Source organism: Nyctereutes procyonoides, unplaced genomic scaffold, assembly GCF_905146905.1.
Source record: "Nyctereutes procyonoides isolate TBG_1078 unplaced genomic scaffold, NYPRO_anot_genome, whole genome shotgun sequence".
NCBI lineage: Eukaryota > Metazoa > Chordata > Mammalia > Carnivora > Canidae > Nyctereutes > Nyctereutes procyonoides.
The window spans coordinates 56,836,501-56,854,558 of record NW_026575049.1 but is presented as its reverse complement, the minus strand read 5'-3'; the positions used below and the strand labels follow the sequence as shown (position 1 = coordinate 56,854,558).

The 18,058-nt window shown below is 42.1% G+C and overlaps 1 protein-coding gene across 1 annotated transcript in view; it reads right to left on the bottom strand.

The window, feature by feature from the left end:
* Positions 1-18,058, bottom strand: part of EML6 (EMAP like 6) — a 265,284-nt gene that overhangs the window by 34,924 nt on the left and 212,302 nt on the right. The window contains exons 25-27 of the mRNA XM_055328998.1: positions 16,067-16,243; positions 8,545-8,746; positions 8,304-8,430 (exon numbers count right to left, since the gene is read on the bottom strand). Coding sequence (XP_055184973.1) covers positions 8,304-8,430; positions 8,545-8,746; positions 16,067-16,243 — 506 coding nt within the window. The remainder of the gene's footprint in view (positions 1-8,303; positions 8,431-8,544; positions 8,747-16,066; positions 16,244-18,058) is intronic.

Below are 18,058 nucleotides of genomic sequence, written 5' to 3'. Positions count from 1 at the left end.
TGTATAAAAAACACTGCTTCTTGAAACTTCTTTTTACAACATGATTGGGTACATGTTACAGAGCCAGGTCAGACAGCTGAACAGCTAGACCAAGTACATCTAATCGAGAGATGATGAAACCTATAAATGTCATCATTTCTACAGTTGTCTATAGTTCATAAGTAAACCACATTAACTTGGTGCCAAGACAATACAATTTAGGTGTCAAAAATGTACTTTTCCACCTCAGACATTTTTCTCAAGGGAGACACAACCTTCCCAGTCTGAGAAGGCAGGAGAGGTGGCCGCAAGCCCAGGGCCTGGCTGAGGATGGGGAAACATGCTCAAGCTGAGTGTGCAATTCTGACTGGTGGCCCTATGTGACACAGCTCCTGAAGTGAGAAGGCAGGAGGAAGGGTTTGAACCCCTCCTTCATCAAGTGAAAGGTGGAAAATATATTATAAAGATAGAAACAGAAAGGGTCAATTCCCACATTCTTTTCCTCATCCCTAGACAGCCAGCCAAAAGCTGCAGGGCTCAGTGCCTGTTAATAAAGGACCTTGAGCAAATACAGCCTGCTGACCCAGGTGCCCTGAGCACGCAAGCCCTCGCTTAGAGGAACAGAAGTTACTGAATATTTATATGCCCATTTCCATAAAAGTAGTTCAGTCGGTATTTATTTTGTATTTCTCATCACAGAGTTAGGTTTTTGTCTGAACGCACGTCCCAACTAAATATATCAAATAAAAATCTCCATTATTCCTATTCCCTATGCAGACGGTTAATCTAAGCGGTTCGGGGAGGAGGAGATGGGGACAAGTGTGTCACACAGGAGACATTTCAAAACAAACAGTGAACCACGGCCCAACCACGTGAATCTTAAAAGACCAACGGCTGGTCAGCTCATGCGGATTTTAATAATAGACCACATGACACATTTGGAGATACTATGGATCCTGTCTATAAGTTATGAAAAAGATGTCTTTGTGATCCCCCTGTGTCGTGATCATGCACTTACCTCAGAATCCAAAATTGGGATTGCACGATAATTTAATCCATACAAAAAAAAGCCCTGGGTATTGGCACTAGACATTTGTACAGCTCAAAGTTTCTAATTTGTTCTTTTTCTTAATGTGAAGATAAAAACCTCTGGAGATGGGCCAAAGATGTTTACACGTTATTTTTAAAGATATGTGAGAATGTAAAAATGTAATGTGAATAGAAAATACCAATTTTAGAAAGCAACCATTCTCGGTGTACTAATGCTTTCTATAGGTCAATTCTTCTGACACCCCTTGACAGCAGTGTAAAACTATGGCTCATCAAAACTGACTCATTTAAAGCTGGGTAGAGTTTTAAATGTCTGTAATGATTCTTGCTACTGATTTGGTAATATTTACTGGTATCTTTAATTGATTGTATATATACTCAAAGGCATTTATAAATGATAGGAATTACTATTCAACATTAAAATGACCAGAGGCTCTCTTCTCTGATAATAATACTAGTTTCCATCAGGAAAAAAAAAAATGAAAGGAGCACGAGCGGGGTATTTTCCACCCCTCCATTCTACTTTCTACCCTTCTCTCCTCCTGCTCTGAGCCCTCCAAGGCTGACCTTTGAGGCTTCCATCAACAGGCACTTTTGTCCTTCAGCTTCTGACTGGCCTCAGCTTGAGGGGAAAATCAGGGGAAGGTGAGAGGGTCAGAGGAGAATACACCTGGGGAATTTATTCCCCAGAGAGCTTCTTGCTGGGATTCAGATAGTTTACTTTCAACTTTCTCCCCCAGGTCTCAGCTCCTGTCAGGCAGTCTGCTCCTACACCTAATGCTCCCCAGGTCTGGCAACAGCGTCACCCTCTTCAGACCCACGGGTGGTGGAGGGGCTACCCCACTACCCCATCCCTGTCGTTTCTCTATATCCTGCCCACACCTTTGTTACTAGGCCTTTCATTTAACTCTCTCCAAATTACTTCCTTTTCAGAGGGCTCTTGCTTTCCTGCTGGAGTCAGAACTGACAGAGAGCTTAGGTCAAACCTGAAAGACTTAAGTTTTCTCTCTCATGGTCCCCTAATTCTAAGAAATTCTATATAATAGGCGCCCTATATTTTTATAGTCTTTGAAGCCAACTTTAGAGAGCTAGAGCCAAGAATCAAAACCAGAAAAGGAAAAGAAAGCTTTCTCATCTTTTAGATGACACTATCCAATATAATCTTTAGAAATGCAGTATATATAATATGGTGCACCGAAGCATGGCAAAGGTCCTATTAAAACAAGGCAAAAATAGAGTTAAAATATCAGTATACCTCATGACTTTAAAAAAAGTTTTTTTTTTAAGATTTTAAAAATTTATTTATTCATGAGAGATACTGAGAGAGAGGCAGAGAAGTAGGCAGAGGGAGAAATAGGCTCCCCGCAGGGAGCCCGATGCTGGACTCAATCCCGGGACTCTGGGATTATGCCCTGAGCTGAAGGCAGACACTCAACCACTGAGCCACCCAGGCGTCCCTTTTTTTTTGCTTTCTATTTTAGGTCTATAACAATTTAAGCCACCTCCAGTAGTTATGAGGAACTAAAATGCCCTCACAGAAACTAGATTCCCTGCTGGGACAGGAAAACCAATGCCGAATATGAGATTGACCTCTTGTCAAAACATAAGGACAATTTTGTTTGTTTGTTTGTTTTTGGACAATTTTGGAAGTACTTGATGGTATTGTGAAAAAGCCACATATACCAACCCAAAGAAAGGTCTGCTAAAGATCACAGCGACAGCTCAAACATTAAAAACTGACAACAAAAACACCATCAGAATCAGCTGCACCTAAGAAGAGACAAATAAGAACTATGCTTTTGAAAAGGAATATATACCAACAGTATTCAATTAACCGGCGCTTAGTTTATCCTGAAAAAAGGAGAGCAGAAAGAATGAAAGATGATTTAATTGATTAAAAAAAAAGTAATGTGCTTCACTGATACAACTCACTCTGAGACTCCAAATCATTACCAATCTGAGATGTCAAAAGCCCTTTTCCTGCTAAGTTGCCATAAAATGCCAACCCTTAGGTCAGAGGGTAAATGATAAAAATGGAATTAGATCTAAAGCTTGGGTCTTCTGGGAGATGTCTCTCAAAGTTGACCTTTCCTCCCTGTCTTACTGTGTGCGCTGGTCATGGTCATCTGGGGAGTGGCCAAGCACAGAGCCAGGGTTTCTGGACGAGTCCAGGAGGAGTGTGGGATGGGGTAGGGTGAGGATTCAGTTCTCCTATAAGAATGAGCAGTCCTTTCTGATGCCTCACAGAATCCCTAACCCACAGGTGCATCATTTATATTCCAGCAGGAATTTGAAAGACTAGGGGAAGTTGGTCCTCAGAGAGGATATTGTGTTACCCCTACTCTGTGTTCACTTGGTGCGTGTATCTTTTGTTATGACAAACACAATCTTTACATCCTCTGCCTATTAACATCTTCTAACATCTGTATTGCTACTGAGTCGTGCATAACATGTCCATGGCAAGGGCAGGCGTCTGTGACTGTCTCAGCCAGCAGAGGATGAAACGGATATGGACTAGTCACCTCTATATACTGTATCTCACGCTCTCCCCTTCTAAGCGGCAGTTTGAAAGATTATCCTCCTTCTGTCCTCCCTTCACACTATTTGGCATGTAGTGGTGGTCAACATTATTATTAGTCACAGGCCTATGAAGATCTTTATCTGGACCCGGCTGAGAAAACTTCATAGCTCCCCAAGATCCTGGATGTGAGGCTGGACACAGTAACTGGAAACTCTTTGGGGAGGGGTGACTGCGTTTTCAATCATTTATGTAGGGATAGTTTAAATTGGAGCATTTTAAGAGTGTGTATATGACAAGAAAAATGGGAGGGCAGAAGGCATGTCCTGCTTTGGGTTCATACGGAAATCAAATTTTGTTAACCACCTTGGACTTTTAGTTCTGATAAAGGTGATTACACTGCTAGTCTATGGGCAGCATATGGCTGCTTACTTAAAACAGTCAATAAAAGGCTCATATTTTATAGAGCAGCAGGGATTGGTTGAAGGGTGGTCGTGTGACCCACCAGAGCCAAGAGTACATCATAAACCATTTGGAGGATTTGTCAGTCAGAGGCAGTTGTTTCCTGCTGGACTGTAAGGTCCAGGCACTGTAGTCATTTTGCTACTTGAACTGCAGTAACTGAAAGAAAGCAGAACTGAAATATGGAGAGAGAACAGCAAGATTTGAATTTCTCTGTCAAGTGACACTCGAAGTCACCCAATCTCTGGATTTTTGGATGTGTCAGACAATAGGTTTCTTTTGCTTAGGCCAATTTGGGTTGGGTGACCTCCCTGAAACCAAGTTGTACCTTATAAATTAAAAAATGACATACAAACTTCGTGTAGCCTTGGTAATGTGGTGAAAAACTTCTTAATTTTTATAGGCAAGTCTAGGAATCTGGAGCTGAGTAAATTTCAGGGACTTTGTCACCTGATGAATTCAGAACTGTTTTTATTGAAGTGAGAACACAGTATTTTGGTATCATCCCTTGTGCCGATAGTAGGCGTTTTGTATCTTAAATTACTCTGAAAACCATGCTTCCCTCTCCTGTTTTTTTCCTTTCTGAAAAAGAACTACCATTTAAAGTATTTACTAAGTAATACTTTTAAGTTTGCAGGTGGATGAAACAGACATAATATTAAGAAAACAGGGCAAGGTAGGAATGAGGCCAAAAGTCGGAAGCAAGGGGGTGTGTCAAGGTGGAGGTGGGAGCTTGAGAGGCAGGAGAGCTTTGGAAAGGTTGCTTTGGACCAGAACTGGAGTCAGCAGAGGATGACGGAGAGCATATGCAGTGGCCCTGAGTGTCCAGATGAGGTCTAAAAGCATAGGTTCCCCAAACTGGAAAAGATTTCATGACTTGCCTCAGCCACATGTTACACGTGGCAGGTGAGCAGCAGGATTACCCAAGAGTTCTGCCAAGGTTGGGTACTGGCTAGACAAGTGTGGTGAGGTGAAAGAGGCAAGGCACTCCAGTGTGCTAGAGCACAGTTTAAGGGGGTGACCAGGATACTTGATAACACACCTGTAAGGGATTACGTAATTGGTAAGTATAACTCTATTCTTTTGAGAGCAATTACCAATTTCTCTCCACTTTCCTACTTCTCAAAAGATTGGAACTAAAGATCGTGTGACTTCTGAAGAGTAAGAACTCAGGGTGAGTTAGAAATTGTACAAAGAAGCACAATCCAAAGCCTCATGCTCTTTTAAAATCAAATAACTGAGTCTAATTAGAACTGAGTCTAATTAGCACTATCTGAAATGTGAGGAATTAGAAACGCAGTTGCTTAAAAACTAACTGATGCATAATGTGCAGCTGTCTGCAAGGCAACTGTTTTCAGTGTGATGGATCCTGCGCTCATCTCACGGTTCTAAAGTGGGAAAGGATTTCAACCAGAAGCAGAACTTTCTGAAACACTGATAAAAGGCAAAAACAAGTCCTTGCACTGAGTGGTTGGTCCAGGCTCACACCTCTTGCAACTCTCCAATGTTTGTCTCCCGTTAGTCTTACTGGGGTGTGTCTTGGCCCAGGTATTTAGAAAAGGCACCCAGGTATCTGCAGGTATACACGGGAGGGAACAATGAAGGGCAGGTCAAGAAGAGCCTCTGTCTCTCCAATCAGGAAGGCTTGAAGGAGTGAAAGGGAAGAGTGTCAGGGCTGACAGTCCTGAATATTGGTAGGGAGAAGCCAGGTACTATCTGATCCCATGAGGTCCCCAGCATCTTTGTCTCTGCGCCTCTCTCTCTTCTTCTTGGGATGCTGGAGTCCACAGAGTCCATTTCTTTCTTTCTTTCTTTAAAAGATTTATTTATTTATTCATGAGTGACACAGAGTGAGAGAGAGAGGCAGAGACCTAGGCAGAGGGAGAAGCAGGCTCCCGACAGGGGGCCCGATGTGGGACTCAATCCCGGATCCCAGGATCACGACCTGAGCCAAAGGCAGGCGCCCAACTGCTAAGCCACCCAGGCATCCCCACAGAGTCCATTTCTTATCCCAGGCGAGGACTCAGCTGATGTATTTGCCTAGCTTATTGTCAAGAGTCCTCTCCACTCACCTTCCTTTTCTAATCCTGCTTTCTCACAAAATCTCTGAACGTCCCACCTTGTCTGGCACCCCCTTCTCTCTTCTGCAGTTCAGACACTGTCCACCATCCTATCTCGGGTTCACATTCTGCTAACATTACTGACAAGGACTGGTAGAGACTGCTTGTTTTGGTTCTGATTATGATTTGCCCTCATGGAGGCTGTAGATTCAGACACCTGCTCCTTCGTTGCTCACCCCTTCCTGCAGAGGTCGAGCTTTGCTCCCAGCATGCCTTGCAGCTGACATCCTGCTCTCTGGTTACAGCCCACTCTGGGAACTGAAGCTGTCAAGGCTTTTGGGTTACCAAGGATATTGCTCTGTGTAAAAAAGGCTTGATTATTCCTCCAGACCCTGTATTTATCTCAAAAATGTTTTGTTCACTACATGCCTTCTTCATTACACCCTGGTGTGAATTATTTTGAAAAGTCAACAGAATACTGAAATGCCTACCCCTAGATCTCTTAATACTATGAAGCACTTTTTTTTTCTTGTGTATATAAAAAAGGCAATCCTGTGGTTGCTAATTAACGTACATTATGACAAGTTCCCAAACTGATATGGTGAGGCAGCTTCCAGATATTGGCATTCTTAAAGGTCCACTGTACCTGCAACTCTCACACTTTTTTCCTAAAGTGAACAAGGATGAAATTTTTACAGACCTACCCAAAGAGACATCGAGACAAGGAGAAGTTCAGATGAGCCTCAGTTCAGGTTAAAAACCAGCTGCAGGGTTTGGAATTGTGAATCTGCTTAGATTTCTAAATCTTAGTGGAAAGTCTAAGTCTCGGCATGATGAAGCACTAGGGTTGTAGAAATCAGCCAGGACAACCTTGAAATAATAGCCAAGTCAACTCATTTCATAATATTATGTGACATTGGAGAGGCTCGGTAATTTTTCCCAAAAGAATGTTTAATTTATGCCAAATGTTTTTAAGGGTGGATTATTTAAGAGCAAGGCTTATTTAGGCACTTCTGTGCAGATGGGCTTTTTTTCTTTATTCTTAGTATTAGGCCCTTTAAAAGTATTTTCTTTCTGTGGCCTCTCAGAAAAATCACGTGGCAAGCAAGATAAACTATAATTCATATACTACTGCAGAAAAATCTCTGTAACTTTTTATTAATCAAAAGAGAACTCTGAATCTTTATAGTAGACATCTAACAAAGATGCTGGGGATGGATTAGGGGTTTTTGAATCAGATTCCATCAGTGGGCATATATTACCAAGCTTATTTTAACATCTAGCAATGGACTGAAGTGGGGGGGTATATTTTATTTCTTTATATCTACATTCCCATCTAATTGTAAGAAGTGATAAATCAAATTTTTGAAGTAGTTAATTTGCCTAATAGGCAGAAAGCCACACTGAATGCAAAAAAGCAACTTGGTCTCATAGTGGACCCAGGGAACTTGTGAACATGGAATCCCTGTCAATATCCACAGAGAATTCTTCAAACATCTTTGACATCCATGAAATTCTCTTCTGATGTTAGAGTTTTAGTGAGTGTTTATCCTGCCTAGTATGAAGGTGGTAAATTAGGTAACTGCAGTAGCTATGAGCTTTTTTTTTCCCTAAAAAATGCCTAAGTATTTGGCTATTTCTCTTTTCAATACTTACAACAGCACATCAAAAAGGCCTAAAATAACATCCCAAACCTTCTTTATATATAAGGATCCCGAGACGGCAAAAACAAATTGGTTAGGTCTAGAATCACTAAACCCATCTGAACAATCTTGGGCAGGTGAAGACACAATGAGAGAAGGTACACCAAGTGATACAGTGTAATGCACAGACTCTGGTTAGAATAGAGGATTATTTTTCACAACCCACAAATATTCCTTCAGGACCTTAGAGGCCCTCCCACCCTCCCACCTCTCTAATCAGCATGTCTCCTATTAGCCATCACATTCCAGACAGTGTTTGGCTATCCTGACACCCTCTCTAGGCAAGGGGAAGCCTGGTTCAACCAAATCTCATGTCTATTCAAGTCATATTCCACAACCAGATTCTGCTTTCGCCATATGTCAAGGGCCATGGGCAATTTTCCCCAGTTTTAATCTGTATGCAGGTTAAGACTCTGTGCATATACACCACAGACTAGCTTAAGTAGCAACTCTGAGGGCAAAGAAAATGAACTCTTGTTGAAATCTTGTCATCAGATGTAATAAGTGCAAACAAACCTGGCGACACCATACCTTTCTTCCACTGAAACTTCTTTCAGCTGCTGGTGTGGTTTGGTACCTTCCATCTCCCTGATGCTCACGGCATAGATCTTGGTGGTGTAATCAATGGCCTTCTCTCTAGCAACGTCACTGTCATAGCCTCAAACAATGGAAAGAAACGGGTGTGGAGTTGGTGGGCAGTGGGCCGGGGATGGGGTGGATGGGTGCTGTGCGGGAAGGGGCAGCCGGCTAGAGGCAGGGGGGGCTCACTCACCTCCATCCTCTTCCGCATCCGTGTCTGACTCCTCACTGTCCACTAGCTTGCTCTCTTGGGTCCCCACAAACTCCCTCGTCCAGATCATTAAGGCGGTGTCAGCACCACCGACTGTGAGCAGCACAGAGTCGTTGTGCAGCCACCTCACGTTGGTGACGTGCGCGCTGTGCCCCACATACTTCTTGAATCTTGCATGCTGGCCCTGTGAAGCCAGAAACTGGTGATTACCCCATTTGGAGTCTTAGGAGTCCTGCCTTCAGACTATTTCATCCATGTTATTTTCCCGAGTGGCTTCTGGTGGATACAAATTAAGCAGTTGATCTAAGCAGCCACTTCCCTCCGTTTCTTTAGAGTGTAAACTCTATGAGGGCAGGAACTAGGTCTCTTTTTACCGAAAACATTACCTGGCTCATCATGTCCTCAGTATGTGGTTTCTGAGGAAAGAAACAAAACGTTGGGCTACAGAACCTCCTTGTGAGAGCCTAATTAAGTATTTGTTTCTCTCAAATATCAAATGTACATTCCCCACAGGTCTCTAGTGTAAACTCCTGATGGTGAATCTGGCTGACATTTGAGATCACAAATGTTTTCCCTGTCATCCCCCATAGTGGCTTTTGTACCAAAGCCCAGGCTAGGACAGAAGAGCAAGGGACTTCTTAGAATCCTGGGGCCCAAAGTAAGATTTAAAACAAACACAGCAGTTTCTGCCATGGATACTGGAAACAATTTTCACGGGAAACATTACAACAATTGGTTTTAAAACAAAGTATGCTCCTTTTTAACAAGCATAACCAAATATAAGAGCCCAATTTATGAATAATTGTAGAAAGCTTTCCAGAGTTTCATACCCAGGCCATACAACATTTATCGCAGGTGGAGAAGGATGAGGGTGGAATATGAGTCAGCTGCTCACAGTCCTGAGATGTGGAGGGGAGCTGAGGCTGCCACCAGAAACCAGCTTCCATTTTTGGCTCATGAGCCACAGCCTGGCAAAAACAGCTCCAGCGAGAGCCATTTTAAAGAGGGAGACTTTTTTTCCATCCTCTCAGCAACAATCAGAGAATATCTTGACCAATGTGGGAAGCTGCATGCTCTTTCTGAGGTTGTGAGAGGGCCATTGGTATCCCCCATGGAAACTGGACTCAATAATGGAAGAGACTTCCAGAGGGTTTTGGACCGGCATGCTAGGGAAACTGAAACCAGCACAGACACATGGCAGGAGACAGGTGCAGCAGAGTGTGTGACTCTGAAGTATGCTCGTTTAAGATCTCTGGGTATTTGGCGGACCCCTACCTGACAACGAGTGAAAATGCCCACCCCTCAGCAGAGTACTGTGTGTAGAAACATTAGGGAAGCAAACAGGCAGGCCATATTTCCAGGAAGCCTTCCAGAGCCACTAGTTTGCTAGAAAACAGGCAGAGCACAATAAGGATTTCCAAGGGAAACCACTACTCACATAGATCTATGTGAGATCCAGAAGACATGGAAGCAAGGAGGACAGGCATAGTGGCCACGTGTCCTGCTGGTCTTCCAGCTGGAAACAGCAACCTGCCCACTGTATCTACCACCAACACAAGCTTATTTCTTGAGGAGGACAAAGAAAAAGAGCCTGAGGAATGCCTCTCCATACTCCTACTTATATAATGGTATATAGGGTTTCTAGACAGGATGGAAGAAGAAATCCAAAAAGAAAGGTTCAGGAGAAAAATGATTATAACTTGATCATAATCAGGGTGCAGGGGGAAAGAAAGTGACAGAGGAGAAAGAGGAAAAAATTATCAGTCTCGGGGATCCCTGGGTGGCTCAGCGGTTTAGCGCCTGCCTTTAGTCCTGCCTGCCACGCGACTCCCGCGTCAGGCTCCAGGCATGGAGCCTGCTTCTCCCTCCTCTTGTGTCTCTGCCTCTCTCTCTCTATGTCTATCATAAATAAATAAATAAATAAATAAATAAATAAATAAATAAATAAATAAATAAATAAATAAATAAATAAAAATAAATAAAACTTTAAAAAAAATTATGAGTCTCTGACGTGATTTAACAAAACTGAGGTTCTTGCAGCAGAAGGGGATTCAAGATTCTCAGAATACGAAACAAGATCACAGCTCCATGGAACAATAAAGGGAATTCACAGTTACTAGATATTTCCAGGAAACCAACTCCTCCCCCAGGAGGAAGAGGTCAGCAGGGATGTTTGGTGGCTCCCTTAGGGCCTATGGAAGGAGTCTCCTGAAGACCTGGCACAGCCAGTCTGATGAGTTGTCCTTCCAGGTCATCATGTCAAACCATGCATTTGTGTCACCCATCGGTACTCACTACCACTACTTTCCTCTTCCACTGAGTTATGAAAGAGCAGAGAATCTGGAATATGTTTCTATAGGGCTGGGTGTTAACTGCTGTTAGGGGAGAAATTCCTGAGAGTTTGATGAAAGAGATGTACCCTCTCCTCAGATTCACATTTCACATAGAATTTCTCTGCCTTTAACACTTAATGGACAAGGTTCCTCTCAGAAGAGCCATTCTCTAGAGCCTTTGACTTTCTGAGAAGGAGACTTGAGACCTTGAGGGTGGGTTTGAGAGATGTAAATGACATGGTGGTATTTTAACCTCGCTGGTATAGTGGAAGGGCACAGCTTGCAAGGGAATGGAATGGAGGCTATGGAAACAACTGGCTGGCTATATAGATGGCGTCCAAGGACAGAACTGAGTTTTCTGATACATGTTTTAAGGTACTAGAAAAATAGGTAGACTCTGGGAAAGGAGAGTTTATTCTATGGAGGTTGGAAATAATGTGATTATCAGGGACCAATACCTCATTGAGAAGGTTTTAAACTGTGAAACTGTATATGTAAGAACACCTGTTAGTTATTGAAAGAAAACTGCCTGAAAGAGAGGCCAAGTAACTCCTAGAAAAGGAGAACAACAAAAAGGTCAAGAAGACATGACATTATAGTCTGGAACTTGAATTTTGGGCAAAGAGGTTTAAGTGTAGTGATGAGATCTTATAGGTGTCATTATGACCTGACGACATGGAACTCAATGATAGATTACTGCGATGGGATGGTGTTTTAATGTGGTACAGCTTTCCTAACAAAGTGCCACATGCTGGGGGCTTAAACAACAGAAATTCATTTCTCACAGTTCTGGGAAGAGACTGGAAAGTTTAAGATCAAGGTGTCAGTTTGGTTCCTGGTGAGAGCTCTCTTCCTGGTTTAGACACACCATCCATCTATGAGTACATACAAAGTGTGCATATGGCCTTTCCTCAGTGTGTGTGTGCATGGAGGGACGGGGTAGAGAAGGGGGGGAGGGAGGGAGGGAGGGCGGGCGCATGAGAGCACGCGCGCACCCGTGCAAGCTCTCTAGTGTCTCTTCTTACAAGTATATTAATCCTATCAGATCAGAACTCCAGACTTATGATCTCACTTAACCTTAATTATTTTTGTAAATGCCCTCTCTATATATATAGTCACATTGGATGGCTGGGTTTTAACATATGAATTTTGGTGGGGAATCATTCAGTCCATAACAGATGGAGAACTTTGTCCAACATGCAGACTCAGAGCATTGGAGAAGTATGACAATACAGCTAGAAATATTCATCAGCTTGGGTCCACATATTTAGGAGTGAAAGTGTGCCAGAAAAATCAGATTAAGAACAAGAAGAGAAAGAGAAGTGATACTATCTTTTTTTTTAAGATTTTATTTTTTCATGAGAGGCGCACACACACACACACAGAGAGAGAGAGAGAGAGAGAGAGAAAGACATAGGCAGAGGGAGAAGCAGGGTCCCTGTGGGGACCCCGATGTGGGACTTGATCCTGGGACCCCAGGATCAGGCCCTAAGCTGAAGGGGGGTGCTCAACCACTGAGCCACCCAGATGTCCCAGAAGTGATACTATCAAAGCAGTTTACACTGACCAGTGGTTTTCAAAGGTTTTTAAATTACGAAACTGTTTCTTCAACCAAATCTTACATAGTAGAACTCAAGAATATAAAGAGATATCATCCAACTTAAAATAGTGGACAAAAGATTTGTACAAACACTTCATAAATGGTCAACAAGGAAACAAAGAAGTGCTGAGCATCACTAGTCATCAGGGAAACAAAAATTACAAGCACAACGAGATATTATCTGCTTCCCCAGGACAGCTAAATTTTGAGGTCTGACAACACTGAATGTTGGCAACTGGGACTCTCTTACCTTCTCTATGAGAATGTAGAATGATTCAACCACTTAGGAAAAAGGTCTGGCAGTTCCTTAAAAAGTTAAACATATATTTCCCCCTATGACCCAGAAATTCCACTTGTATGTGTATTTACATAAAAGGGAGAAAACATGTCCACAAAGATTTGTCCAAAAGATCTTGATAGAAGCTTTATTACAACCAAACACTGGGAAAGCATGTGCCCGTTGATAGCCATGTGGATAAACAAACTCCGTTCTATCCATACAATCGAATTCCACTCAGCTATAAAAAGGAACAGACTATTATTACACAGAACAGCAAGGAGGAATTTCAGAAACATCCGAGTGAAAGAAGCCAGACACAAAACAGTACCTACTTGATCATTCCATTTATATGAAGTTCTGGAACAGGTGAAACTTATCTATGGGGAAAAACAATGGAATAGTCTTTTCATGTGAGAACAGGGTTGGAGACTGACCCGAAAGTTAGCATGAGGAAACTTCCTAGGATGATGATAGTGGTCTGTATCTTGATAGATGTCTGGATCATGTACATTTGTCAGTGTTCATCAAAAGGAATCTCAAAAAATTTGTGTATTTCAACGATATACAATTTTACTTAAAAAACGTCATAAGCAAATGCTGAACTATAGGTGATGACAGGCATGTTGCAACATTTAGGGGTAAGTATCCTGATATCTACAGTTTACTTTGAATTATATGTAGGATCTAGGTGGTGGGGTTCCAGGGGTTCACTGTATCATTCTTTTGCCTTATCTGTATGTTTGAAAATTTTCATAACAAAACGTTAGACAAAATCTTACACAGAAACAGAGTGACTCTGGTTAAACCAGGGGTTGGGCCCCAGAGCCCCTTCAGTTGGTCCCTACCTTGTTTCCTAGGGTTGTCCCTGAGGAACCTCCTTGGAACTCGGGAATTGTAGTACCACAGCTTGAAATTTCTGCTATAAGCAGCCCATCTGGGTAGGCTGGGGATGCGGAGATGAATTCCCAAGACCAAGAGCAAATGTATGTAGCTCAGGAGCGCGATACATGGGAAATTTAGCCATCTAAAGAACTGCCACAACCTGTCTAATAAAACCAAGTATCACTAACTTTCTGACTTGTCCTGTGGGCAAGGTCATTTCAAAAAATGTAGAAGTAGGAAGGAAAAGTGCCAAAGAGAAATGAACTCTGAGAAAATAGGAAGCAGGGCTAGTAAGTGATGGTGAAGTGATCAATCACTGGGGGAAGGCTACTAGGTGGTTTTGGAATTTGGGATGGATAATGACGGGAACACTGGACATATTCAGAAGTGTATCTTAGGAAAAAACTACAAAAATAATAATCTGACAGGATATTAACAAGTGAAAAATCAAAGAGGAAGGCACTTAAAGAAATCCAAGTTGCTGCTGAGAGAACTGGTGTGTTCAGGTATGAAGTGTACATGTGATGCAGGAGCAGATAACCAAGGATGAATACAAAAGTCTCGCACAGACAACTTTAATATAGTTTCAGGAATGCTGAAGTAAAAAACTAAGACAACTGGAAAGGAATTTAAAGATATATTTAGGGCTAGGAAAAATAGACAAAAGTTAGGAACACTTCCTAGATTGATGATTTATTTAATAGCAAAAAACAGATTTACTTATCTCCTCTATACATAAAATGCTCTTCAAACCAGAAAGGGCAAAACAGAGGTATGGGCTTACATACAGGTACTTGTGGTGTGACCTTAGAAGTAAGGTCAGTAACAGCTGGGGAGTTTAGAAACCAGGAGACCTGGCATCAAACATAAAAAGTTCCTGTATCAAAAAGGGAAACAAGTAGACTCTGGCAAATATTGGTTCATGAGTTGATGCAATCCCTGGAAAATTCTAAGGTGAATTATTACACAAAAGGTCAATAAGCACTTGGAAAAGGAAGTAATGGTCACTAGGCAGTGACGGGGGTTCACTATGACCTACCTATCTTTTACCGATTGGTTTATTAGAAGGAGAGATGAAGGATACCAGAGATAGAGTTCATGTGGCTTTTAGCATGCTATTTTCCAAGCCATTAATGATGTATCACTGGGCTAGAGTTAGAAATGTGGGCTCGGTGTTAGCACAATCAGGTAAATGTCAATGTCTGTCACTGACTGAAGAACTCTAACTCGATGTGTACATCAATAAACCAAATATCAAAATGAATGAGGCTCCTGGCAGTGCTGTTTGGTTGTGCTAGTCTCTCTTCTTTTCTTCCCATGATTTAAAACCTCCACTTGTGGAATGAGAAGATAATGTGATCTGGAAAGAAAAGTATTTTGAAAAGGTATTTAAAAGATGTTGACAGGTTGATAGGTTATCATCATGAGGTGTAGTAAGATGAATCTTATTGGGTACAAGTAGAAAGTTCTGTAAGTTCAAATTTTAGAAAATCAGTGGTGTACATATAAGATGAGGGATAACCTGAACATTTTTTTTTTTTTTGGAAAGCGATCTGTGATTCAGTTGTATAGTGTGGCAGCTCAAAAAGTTGGTAACATTTTAGTTTGATTTAATCCAAATAGAACATCCAAAGAAGGTAAGTGTCCCAACTTGAGCCTGAGCTGGTCAACATCCCAAGTGGTGAATTCTATTTCAGAAGAGACAGTTTGGAAAGGAATTGATAACACAGAGCGTGCTCAGAGGCAGGGGCAGCTGGAAACCATGTCCTGTGGGAGATGGCTAAAGAACCGGACACATTTAGGCTGAGGAAAATGAGGTTTTGGGGAGTTACATACTATTTTCCTCCATATGAAGGCTGTTGGAGGACCATGGTTATGTGGTGATGGTTCAGAAGGCAGAACTTTGGCTAACGAGAAGAAATTTCAGCTCTGAGCTGAAAATACAGCAGAATATTTTGACAGATGAACTATTTAAAGATGAATTGGGCTACTTTGTGAGGTAGTGCATCCCTCCTCTCTGGAGTATGCTAGTATGTGCGGGAAGGGCACTGGCCCAAGACACTGTAGAGAAATTCCTCCTCCATGGTTGGTGAGATGTTGGATTTGATGGCCACTGAAGGCCTTTCCAGGAGGAATTCCAGACCATGAGGACAAGAGTCAGACCTCGACAGTAAACAAGTCATGAGGTGTTTAGACGGCATACATAACAAGAGGGCTGCCGGTGACATTACTGACTGCTTATGCCTTCAATATTTGAAAATCCACTTAGAAAAAAAAACAAACAAAAACAATCCACTTAGTACCAAAAAACAAAAACAAAAACAAAAACAATCCACTTAGATACAAAACATAGATTTTAGGTTATTAATGAGGTTGAGCAAGTACATATAAATAAACATGCAGTATTACCTTGACAGGATAGGAGAAAAGCTTAACAAAACCAAAATCATCTCCAGTGGCTAGGAGGGAACAGTCTTTGGTCAGACTGGCAGCATTGACATCGGTCACATCACTATGCGCGGGCCAGATTCCCTCACAGGTGGGCCCTAGGACACATGTCCATGTGTCCCACTCTATCTTCTCAATCTGAAAAAGAAGGAAAGAAAATGAATATATTTTCATACAGCCTGGAAAATTTTTTAATTGAAGCACAGTTGGCACGCAATGTTACATTAGTTTCAGGTGTACAGCACAGTGAGTGGACAACTCCATGCATTCATTAAGCTATGCTCAGCGCAAGTGTGACTGCCATGTGCCACCATACAACTCTATGACAATACCACTGACTACGTTCCTTATGCCGTGTGATCTTTTTTTTGAATTTTATTTTTTTTTAAAGAAACGATATGAAGCTGAGTCATTCTAACTGATGACTTTACCAACCTCAAGCATTTGTGCTGTGATCTGAGGTGTGGAAGTGCTAAGCTGCATTTGAGTGGCATAAGCATTATCTCAATGAACACTACAGTCAAGATAGCCATCTATTTTTCTACTGATAAAATCAACATTTTGGAATTCTGGAAATCTGATAAGAAGAAAGTTTTTTCATTCTTCTCTAGGTATTTGCCATCGTTGAAGCCATAAACTAGACCAGGGTTTCTCAGTGTCAGTGCTATTAACATCTCAGGCCCAGTGATTCTCTGGTGTCAGGGACTGTCCTGTGCACGGTAGTACTTGAGCTCACTCCTCTCCTCTACCCACTGGATGCCAGTAGTTCTCCTCCCCAGGTTGTCTCCAGACAGGGGCAAATGTCCCTGCAGGAGGGGGCAAAATTGCTCCCAAGTGAGAACCACTGAGCTACTTTGATCAGTGAGGCTAATCTGTGAGCAAAATATTTTTAAGTCACAGATACAACTTTTGTTTTGAAGAACTGCTTTCTAGAAGGAATGAGTAATAAGATTGTGCAGCTACCTTAATATCCTGTATGCTACAGAGAGATTATTATTATTATTATATACCTTAATATTATATATATATATACCTTAATATCCTGTATGCTACAGAGAGATTATTATTATTAAACATCTGAAGAGCTGTTCATACTGCATTGCCATGAATATATACTTATCCTTGAAAAGTATTTTGTCTAAAATTCATGGACGGAAGATTTAAAATTCGTATTGGTTAAATCCTGTTATAATCTAGGCTTTCCTTTTTATTTATTTTTTATTTTATTTATTAATTTTTTTAGGCTTTTCTTTTTAAAATAAACAATAGTAACCTCCCTGCGTATTAGATTTTCCTGAGGGATGTGATCTGCTGGTACATCTTAGCATTACAGAGAAACGACAAGATAAAGACGCTGCTAGGGTTTCAGTGACAACATGGGGAAGCGTTAGGCATGTTTTAATGACTCAAATTTCTCCTCATTTAATGTTCTGTGTTCCTTCCTGGACTGCAAAGAATTGGAACCAAAGAGCCGTGCTGGCCCTGGTGATTAGGGGTGCCTCAGGCAGGACCACAGACTGAGGTGACCTGAGGTGGCTTACACTGGCCTTGGCAGGAAGAGAAGAAGGAAACCATTCCTGCTGGTTCCACAAGCAGGCTTTCTGGCCACTGACTCCTCTCTAGGCTGCAGATCCCACTTCTGAGACCCCACCCCCACCCTCAGGGCCAGTGCCCTGTGTGGCACTCTCCCCAGCCTCATGATTGAGGCACCAAAGGAGGGAGATCTGTGGCTGATCACCCTGTGGTCACCCTAGCAGGTCACCCTTGGCCAGATCTGGACACTGTGGTCCCTAAGCAGGTACCTAAGTTGCTATTTGCAATGGAAACTGCATTGAAAATGGAACACTAAGAAGGGCTCCTGTAACCCATGAAACCCCAAAGGGGTAAACTTGCTAAAAGTCCTAGAACTGAGATGGGAGTAGGGTCTTTTCCACAGCACCTCACCTTGGGCAG